Source organism: Pygoscelis adeliae, unplaced genomic scaffold (assembly GCF_000699105.1).
Source record: "Pygoscelis adeliae isolate BGI_AS28 unplaced genomic scaffold, ASM69910v1 Scaffold234, whole genome shotgun sequence".
NCBI classification, from domain to species: domain Eukaryota; kingdom Metazoa; phylum Chordata; class Aves; order Sphenisciformes; family Spheniscidae; genus Pygoscelis; species Pygoscelis adeliae.
This window is the reverse complement of record NW_008824546.1, coordinates 118879-129098: the sequence shown is the minus strand read 5'-3', so window position 1 is coordinate 129098 and position 10220 is coordinate 118879. Positions and strand designations below refer to the sequence as shown.

General features: G+C 44.9%; 1 protein-coding gene across 1 annotated transcript; it reads right to left on the bottom strand.

Moving 5' to 3' along the window:
- Nucleotides 1-1457: 1457 nt before the first annotated feature.
- ZP2 (zona pellucida glycoprotein 2 (sperm receptor)) lies at nt 1458-8274 on the bottom strand (the record flags this gene model as incomplete). The annotated part of the gene is made up of 18 exons (XM_009321790.1): nt 8264-8274; nt 7153-7226; nt 6887-6970; nt 6700-6794; nt 5727-5885; nt 5331-5375; nt 4917-5081; nt 4495-4591; nt 4233-4414; nt 3692-3821; nt 3329-3510; nt 3159-3250; nt 2931-3055; nt 2470-2659; nt 2027-2162; nt 1847-1943; nt 1674-1760; nt 1458-1585 (listed from the first exon to the last, which is right to left on the bottom strand). Coding segments are annotated over exons 1-18 (2079 nt in total), but the record flags the coding sequence as incomplete, so codon positions are not given.
- Nucleotides 8275-10220: the final 1946 nt, after the last annotated feature.

Below are 10220 nucleotides of genomic sequence, written 5' to 3'. Positions count from 1 at the left end.
CCTCAGGAACAGAGTTAGAGCATTGAAACCAATGTGAAGGCACAAAACAAGCAAATTAAGGAGCTACTTTTACATGGTCACTTTCTAATCCTAGAGATACTTAACTTTACATATTTGTTATTCTAGGACAATTTATTCAATTGCATTTAGTCCTCCCTGCCTGTAGCAGTGAGGCACAAAACCAAATAAAAATCTCTACTTCAAAGCGTTTTGCTATTTTTTGGAAACAGTGTACCTAAAGCTGTACAGATACCACAGCATATTCTCTATCAGCCAAGTCCTCTGTAACCACTTCAATGTTGCCCTCAAGTTTCCCTTATGTGAAAGTTCATTTTACACATTGAAACTGAGCTTGAGTTTCAGGCAACTAAAGGTCTTCCAAGCCTCTCCGGGATAGAGCACATCAGCCTGTGCTAGAGAACACTTCCTGAACATGTTTTAAGCTAGAAAGCAACAGCAGAGTCATGCATATGTGAAGTTCTTAAATCTAGAAACCTTGACAAACTGACATTGCTCATTAATGTGGCAGCTGTCTTGGCCTTTAAAAGGAGACTCACAAGAGATTCACTTGTCTTTTATAGCCAGTTGATTCATTTCCACTTTTGCTAGCAGCGAGCTTAAGGCTGGTTACAGGCTATAGCTTACGCATGGCACTCCCCACCCCTGGCTGATCTTTAGGAATTAGAGAGTGAAGCTACTACCTGGAACATGTATCTCAGTGTACCTTTACTGAAGTGCCACAAAACATTCACTGAGCAGCTACCATTTGCCCCTATTAAAGCCTTACATTCACCCAAGATTGAATCTAGATTTTTTTGTAGCCTAGATGACTAGCATGAAGTGCAATTCACAGCTGGGCTTTGATTCTGCAGAGTAAGCATCATGAAACACAGCTTGTTTTCATATAGTCCCAGCTAAACTAGTAATAAATTTATACCAAGTATTTTACTACTGCTGTAAAGGGTCTAGATGATGCTGAATTACCAACATTAGGCCTAAACACCACAAGTTAACTGCACAGTTAAGGAGCACTGCTTTGCCTTAAGTAGTATTTTTCTTCAGTTAAATCCTTTTCTACAATCCTAGGAAAGGGCAGGAGAACTCTATAGAATCTAAGAAGTCAGTTCTCACAATATTAGAAGTAGTATCCATCAGTCACCCCATAATGTGAACTAAGGTGGCAAGGAAACCATCCAGTATAGGGGAAGCTGCCATTGTCCCTTGAGTCTTACCCAAAAAGCTTGAACTGAAGCTTTTACAAGCTCTAGTTTCAGTTAGAGAACTTTGGCCAGAGACATTGAGAGTAGTGCCACTGCTCAGCAAGACAGACATCCATCTTTGTCCAGGCTAGTTCCTTGAATGCTACACAGCAACAACTCCAAAGCTACACAACTTGTCCAGAAGACTTTTGCAATCCAAGTTTATTTGTAAAAAATACACTAACATACTGCATTTACCAGGAATGCTCTTTTCTTTAGGCATTTAAGAAGAGCCAAAAATAGTAGCATTACAGCCACCAGAGAGAGAATGCCAACAGCAGCCATTGTAATGCCAGCCCATGCTTCCTTGCTCAAGGCAGTGCTCCCTACAAAGCAAGCAGAAAGATATAGTTTGTGGAGACAGCTCTTCACTAAACCTAAGCAACATACATTAGCACCACACTTGCTTAGTACCTTGGGTTGCAGACCATCCTTCTGGCACAAGGAGGACAGGACCCCACAAGCTCACCACTGCAGAGTTCACACCTGGCATCCCACTCTCTGCAACAGTAACGTAGTAGAGGTGAACCCCACAGTACAGTGGGTTATCTTGGATCAGTACAACCTAACATCTGCTTAGACATTACCTCGCTTGCTTCTAGATGGCCTAGGGCATCTTGTCATACATAGAGGGGAGTCTGGTTGAAAACGGTCACAGATCAGGACACTGCAATGGAAGTATACCTAGGATGGAGAATGAGAGATCCATTCATTTTGAGACAATAACTGCTCCTACTTACTGCTCTAAGAAGGCAAGTGTCACCTACTAGGCCAGGGAGGGCTTTGTCACCAGAGACAAAGGCAAAAGTCTTCACTTCCAGCCTTTGGCGATAGTTAGCATAGCTGACACCATGCCCCACAGGATGAAACACAGTCCTGTAGCTGTCCAGGTCATACTCACACCTGCCAACAGGCAAGAAGCAGCAAGTCAGAACAGCAGGGTAGAGATCAGCGATTTGTTTGTGGGTTTTGGGGTTTTCTGTTTGTTTGTTGTTTTTTTTAAAGCAGCAAGCTAGAGTTTGAGGTAGAGGTGCTGACCTCCTCCTACAAGTTCCAGCATACCAGGACAGGACGACCAAGGTACCTTGAAGGCCACCTGAAGTGAAGCCCTTGTACCTGGGGCTCTGTTCTCAAGGGAGAGGCAGAGGGAATTAGGGAATACTCCCATGCACTGCCAGAAGTGCTTTAATGTCTCTGGCAGGACACTCACCCATCAATGACAATATTCCACTGGGGAAGTGACCTTGGATCTTGTGAAGCTGTTGCCCAACAGTCATCCAATACCAAATAGAGATTGGGATCATTGCGGTTCAGGACCTGAACTTCCAGGAAGATGGGCTGCCGGAGGTACCTTACTATTGGGTACTGATCATCACGGTATGGCTGCCTGTATGAGTCCTCTGCAAAAACCCAAAGCCTTTGAGATAAGTGAGCATACAAAAAGAGTCCTGAAGAAACTCTGGTCTAGAGCTCTTCAACAACAGCCAGTCTACCAGCTGCAGTCTGTCCTAGAGTCAGAGATTTGAGGCATCTGCCTCAGGTAGCATGGGCAGGAAGGAAGGAAGCACATCAGGTCATTAGAAGCCCATGCACCAGAACAGTTCACTCATACATCCTGCCCCCCACAAGCTCAGTTGCTTCCCAGCCACCTGAGCCCAGAGTCAGCTTTACCTGGGTAGCTTAGAAGAACTAAGGAGAGGGGACCTTGGTTCATTGAAGAAGCCAGAGGAGGAAGGTTGTCTACCCTTACAGCAAGGGAGGCATCACCATTGCTGAAGAAGCACAGGACTGTTAGCCTGTAACAAGGAAGGAGCAGGTAAGTCTTATGTTCATGTACAACATATGAGTCCTCAATATCCAGGACTAAGTATTACCCCCCAAAGAGGTTCCCAGACATACCTGAGTTCACTGTCCCTTGAGATCCTGCGCAGTGGAAGGTCTGTCCATAATGCCCTCACTTCATTCTCATAAACAATCTTCTCCCCATCAAACTGTGGAGAAATAACAGCATTAGTGAGGGAATTCCCAATGCATGAAGCCCTTCCCATCAATCCCAGCTACACACTTACCCAATACCTGGTCCCACAGCCATTCAGTGGGACATGAAACCAAACCCTGTCATTCAAAGATGACTTAAAGACTGGCCGGCACGCAGGATCTCTGAGCCTAAGTGTGTCCAAGTCTAGCGGTGGTGTAGTACTGTCAGCAAGGATTTCAAAATCCATGTACCCATCCTGGGTGCATACAGCAGCTGTAACAGAGGTTCACATAAGTTGTCATGCCAGTCATTAACAGCTCAGTCTGCCAAGAGCTGTTGTGTTCTGGCTAGAGATCACTTTCCTGTGAAGGACTAGTTCAAGAACAAGCCCTGCTGAAAGATTGTCATCTGAGCATCACATAGGCCAAGACCATTGCAGAAGCCAGTCATTTACCTATTGGTGCATGCTCATAACAGGGGCACTCTGGATACATCACCATCACCACAGTCTCCCCATGGAAGTGAAAAGCCAGTTTCAAAGAGGTCACGTAGGACTGAAGTCCTGAGCAGCTCTCCCCAGGCAGCTGAAAGAGAAGAGTTACTCTCCTGGAGTGTAACTACAAAAGCTCACTTTAACACATGCATGTTAGTGTTTCACTCACCCTGGGGCCACAGTGCTCTTCACGCTCAGCTAGTTTGTTAATTTGCATTGCTCCAGGCATGCCAGATACCAACCCACTCCAAGACAAATATTTTCACCTCCAGCTGTTTTTGCCAAGAGACTTCATGAAACCCAAGCTACCTTTGAGGGATGCCTATCTATTGTAGGGTCAGTTTGCATTCATCTTAACCATAACTGCCCTCAGCCAGCCACAGGGCACATGGCTGACTCAACAGGTGCTTAGTCAAGGTCAAAACTACTATGCTCTTGTTCTCAATACGCACCAAGGACCTCCGATCACACCAATGCCCATGACTTGACAGCCAGAACTCACCCTGGACTTCAGGAATCCCCTGCTAATATGCAGCTTGACCCCTCTCTTTGTGTCCAGAGCAATCCCATTTTCCTGAAGCTGGTCCATAGGGATGGTCTTATCCTCTACACCCACAGCCACAAGGGTCCCTGGGAAGGCTGGGATGACAACAGTCATGTGTGTTGCATTACAGGTTGCTGGACCTGCAACAACATCTTTGTTAAATAAGACCAGTTTCCTCAGGGAAGAAGCAGGCCAGGTTCTGACTTTCTCCATGCATTACCTGGTGCACAAAGCATTCTTGATTCCACAGTCAGTCTATGTTCAGGAGGGCCATACGTGAGCTTGAGTGCCACAGTGTAGAGCACCTTATCATTGTGCTGACAAAGAAGATAGAGGTCTGTTAGAGAGTACTCAGCTCATAATCCATCATAAGACCAACCCTGCAGGGCCATATATTATGTCTGATTCAGGACCACTGCTAATCATGTTTGCAACAGCAGTTTCTTCCCATCCCAACCCCATTTCAAAAAGGGTCTGCTCATGAGACAGCCTGTCCTGTGGACATCTGACCAGCAATAGCTAGGATCCCACTTACATAGATGCCTGTCAGCATCACAGGTTGCCACAGGTCTACAGGAGGGAGATACCTAGCCTCTGTTAAAGCAGCACTGTCTCCTCAGGGCCAATTCTTTGTTCACCTACCTTGTAGGAAACAACTCCAGTGGCAGTAAAGGCCACCTGAAAGATCAGGTTGTGGCCATCAGCTAGAAAGTTATAGCCTTGCTGCATGGCTTGCCCAAGGCTCAGCTGATGTATTCTGGTTCCATCATCAATTGACAGAGTCCAGGTCATTGGAGTTGCTGGAACCTGCAAATCAGGAGATCCTTCCTTAGGAAGGGAAGGCATAGCCACACAGAAGCAGCAAGGCATTACAGTTCTTCACCTTGCAGGTTTTACATTCAAGCTCCCTATATTGATAGTATAGAATTAAGCTTCCCAACAAGATAGAACTACCCCAGAAGAAGGAACTACTCCAGCTTGGAGACATCAGACTCAGTTTAGATCCAAAACCCACATGTTCCTACACCCTCCCTTTGCAAGACAGAAGGCACATACCATATGCTCATCACTAAAGCTTGGAATGAGTCTTGGGAAAGTAACCTGGAACACAGCACAAGGGTTAGACTACAGGAACAGACAGTGGTCACAACACTACAACATTCTAAGAAAAATCTCCACTATAGTTTTCCAGACAGCTGGCACCAGCATCCCAGTTTTCCCTGCAATAGGGCTGGAGCCAGACCATGTGCATCATTAACAACCATTTGCAAACTAGTTCTTCAACAAGTTAGTAGTCATGCCAAGATGGACATGCAGCCAACAGACCTCCCCAAAGCTGGCTGGAGCTTTCCCCATCTTTCTGCAGATCCCAGCCACACAGTTCCAGGAGACAGCCATCCCACCGGGCAAGCCTCTAAGCAGGATCTATAGCACTCTCATTCCTCTACTTACTGCCATGAAGTCTTTTGTACAGTTTGTTGCACCAACAAAGAAAGGAGTAGTGATTTCATCTGCATGAACAGTATTGCAGTGAGTGCTGTAGGTTACATTCTTCTCCTCTCCCATTGTGTCATTCATTATCAGCCTCAGCCTTAGCTGGTGCTGATCATGCTATAGAAAAAAGACATTAATTAGAAAGAGGCAGCAACACTCACTGCAGCAAGAGGACAACTAAAAGCCTTTGAGACTAAACTGTAACTTCAGAGTTGTTTTAGGTGTTTGTACCAGTGCAAGGACAATGAACTGTTATTTTAGAAGCTCATGGAAAAGGACATGTTCTCTAGGAAAGCATAGGGTAACAAGACTACATTGAAGAGCAGAAGGTACTGAGAAAACCACAGGAGTCAAGAAGAAAGCCTTCAAGGACTGGTAGGCTGTGGTGCCAGAGAGTCAGTGTTCAAGAAACAAGTTAACAAATGCCAAAACCAAGAGTCTTGTGGTATTTCAAATGCCTAAGAGCAACTGATACCAGCAAATCCTCCATTTTTGAGGCTAGTTGGGTTGGTCCCCCACTTACCACTCTACCTTAATAGCTATGAATAGCATGCATTGTTAATTGCTCTATCAATATACATATGCATAAATAGAGTGGTGCTATGAAACTCTTGGACCTGGTCCACTTCCCTACAAGATGTTCTCTCTACACAGCTCTCAATTCCTTTACAGGAAAATACAACATTTATGGCAATGTCTGAGGGGGTTTAATCCACAGTTGAAAGAGCAAATATTAAGGTACCAGTTTGGTTGGGTTGTTTGTTTGGTTTTTTTTTAAACCACTTCTGGCATGAACTGCTCTTATAGCATAGTTTAAGCATTTCCACTCTTGAAGAAAGTTAGAACTAGAAACAATACTAACCTAGTCCTAACCAGGGGGGAAAAAAAGACACATCATCACAGCACCTTCCCAGAATGGAGACCCCTTTACCTCCAGGCTAGTACAGTTGACAAACAGGACACCGAGCAACAGCCTCTCATGATCCACAGTGTGGTCACAGGACACCATCTCCTCACCACTCACATCTAGGGAAAAGGTGGAAGGTTAGCCCTGCAGGGAGGCATCTGCTTTCAAGCTACAGTAGAAAGGACCAAGCCAGGCCAGTAGCAATACCTACCCACAACACACACATGCCAGGAATAGTTACCAAGCTCTCTGGAAAACTCAACTTCCATTCCATCCCTGTGACAGGTCACACTCTCTGCAAAGGGAAGACCACAGTCAGCTCCACCATCACCCTCCTGGAGGCACACACCCTGCAAGCCCTCCAGCTAGCCAGCCCTGCTTCAGAGATCCCCTCCACACTAATGCAGAGGGGAAGCAGCTCCAAGCAAACCTAAAGCCCACATCCACACCGCTACCAGCCCAAAGATGCCTCATTACCCAAGAGATCCTGATCCCCCAGGCCATCAGCACAAGAGGCTAAGGGCAGCAAAAAGCCAAACAGGAGCAGCAACCTGCAAGAAGAACAGAACCAAATAAGAGAGCAGCGAGGAAAGGACCCAGCTCCCCATATGTTGTAGTTTAACACACCCAAACCCCACTCACCACATCCTCAAGGGGCTCAAGCACTCCTGCTGCCCAAACAGTCCCATCTTCTCACTGCCACCACAAGCTTGCTCTTTGGCTGCCCAGGGATGATTATATAGGGCCTGGTGCAGGCTCCACACAGGTGCAGCCTTTCTGCTGCCTGGGGCACCGAGAGCTTGCACCTGCCTCTCATTGAGATGCAGTCTCCTTGCCTTGAAGAGGAGGGCTCGCAGGAGACCTTAAGGTGATATTAAGTCTTCGGCATGGGTTATTGTTTCCTTCTATTTTTAGGGCATTTTTTTCTTGCTCTGATAGTTTACTCCCTTTATTCCCTTGTCAGATGTTGCACAGAAAAATGCACATCTTTTGGTAGTCATTTTTTAAAAAGGAGATTTCTGTGCTACTTTGATTTTCTGATAGTTTAAAACAATTCCACTGGTAGGTTTGTATGTAACCGAGAATATTTTTTTCCCCTGTATGGGCAAATCTGCAATGCTGCAATAGATCTAATTAGGAGGCAAACATGAGTGGCAAGTTGAGGAAGAGAAGTCCTAGATCAGATCTTTAGACTGGAAGATCTCTGGAGGCTTTGGTTGGACTGTCATTGTTCAAAGCTGTGGGGAAGAGGTCTGGGAAGAAAAAAATCTCATATTTATGTAATCTTTCAGCTTTCCCAATGCTTTTGAATTCAGACAGATTTGTAAAAAAACTCCAAAGACTCATATTTTTAAAAGTAATTGAATTATTGAGATGTGAGAAAGCAAAAAGATAGATCATAGGAACAGAGGAAAATTAGTGTTATGGAATAGTGATTTAGGAATGGGGTGTTAAACTGGACTTCAGGGAATAATAAATTTTGTATGAATGTACCATGTATTAATGTAAAATGTATTAATTTATATTTCTTTTTACAGTTATAGACCTCTGCCTAGAGCAGATTTGAGAGTTTCCCAGCCCAGGTGACAGTAGCCTCATTTCTCTTAAAGATTTAGAGTTGTGAAAAAGACCTTGTCTATCAGCTCCTGGTAGGTACCGAGGTGCTGGGAACTTGGATGGGACAACAGCATGGGTGGCGGCAGGTAGCTGCAGAGCATGTGATTGCAATCAGTGCGCTGTGTAGCAAAGCAATATGATCCATACAGGCAGAGCAGATGACTAGCGTAAGTGATTTAAAAATGTACATTCTTTAGAAGCACCTCTCTAACTCTCATCCTTGTGAGAGCATGGCAAATGCGGAGTTAAAGCTATTATGCAGGTGGGGGTACCAAGTGTGCACGATGCACTCATAGCAACAAGCAGGCACTGGCTCAGATCAATAACCACGCCAGAGTAAATAGCACCTGATGTTAGTAGCACAAGAAGAAATTGCACTTCTGCTTTTGCCATCAACAGGATTAGCATGCGGATAACCTTTGGCAAGAAATTAACTTCCCAGAGACTCCTGCATTCACAAACATACATCATGTACCTTTTTTTTCCTCTCTCTTTTTTTTATAATGAGATTCATTGTTTTCAAAAACAATGATTATACAGAAAACTAATGAAAAAAACTCTGAAGCCATACACAAGTTTATTGTATTATGCATCTATTATTATTTAGCTTGGGTTTAACTAACACAGTAGGGGGAAAAAAGTGTTTCAAGTACACATCCTTTAAAGAATTACACAAATGAGGTACTTTCAGGCAGTCAAATTTGATGTAAAGTTAAACTTACTCGTAATTTCCCCCCCCCTCCCTCCCTGATTCCCAGCTTCATTAAGTTGGTGGAAAAGCTGTAAGTCCCAAGGAGCTTTGGATCATGTTCCTGGAGTTTGGCTGACCCTGGGCTGGTAAAAGCTTGATCTTGCATCACGCCAGAGTGATGCTGCTAGCGTGGGGAAAACCTGTGGAGGCCTGGGCAGCAGCAATGCACGGTCCCTTCGCAGAAGAACAGCCTGTCCTCACCTCCTAGAGTTACCTCAGGGTTTTGTAAACTCCCAAATGCCTCGTAAGAGGTTGTGGCTTGTGTAGCTGAAAGGTAATGTTGGGCCAGACAACATTTAATGGTTAGAGCAACACTATTGCCACAGTCACCACAACTGGGTTTGCCCTGCGGTGCAAGTTAGCAGCTCCTGATACCAATTTTCGAGTATGTAGTTTTGTAGGATGTAATTCATCAGCATGTGCTAAAATAATTGGTTGTTGCTACACTTAACATGTCTGAATTTGCAGCTTAAGCTACAGAGAAAGCACGGCCATTCCTCCTTTCAAAAAATTTAGTTCCACCTGTCTGAGTTGTTGAGCCTGTAACAATAACTATGGCCTGAGTTACAGGTAAACAGCTAATTCATGCCCTGAAACACAAGACTATCTCCATGGGTTTCATTATTTTTTCTGCTGCAAAAAAACTGCAAGGTCTCCTCTTCCAATTCTCTGCTTTTCTCTTTTACTTGTTTGATTTTCTAACTTTTGGGAAAAAAAGCATTGCCCAAGAGCAGTGCTGAACACCCCCGAGCACTGGGGCGTTGCATACCATCTCCAGCGAGCACAGATCACCTCAGCATAGATGCACTTTCCTATGGGCTTTGGCTGTCCCTGTCCCTCACACACTGGCAGCAGGACAGCATTTGAGACACCAATGAGCTCAACGTGGCTTTCCTCAGGACTGTTTGTAGCACTGCTGATGATATCATGGGGAAAAAAAACCCAAAAAAACAAGAAAAAGGCTTTAGCAATGCAAAGAGCCCAAATGCCAGGTCAAGACTCCTGCTTTTGAGCATTCGCAGAAAAAACACTTTTTGCAAATGTCACTGTGACACAACAGATAATGTCACTGCTTCTAGCCCTACAAAAGTCCCCCAGTTATATGCCCAGTATGGCCGGGCGTCAAGGTGCACGGGTGAGGAGGGACAGGGCTTTGGCAGAGTTGGCTTTATTGCCT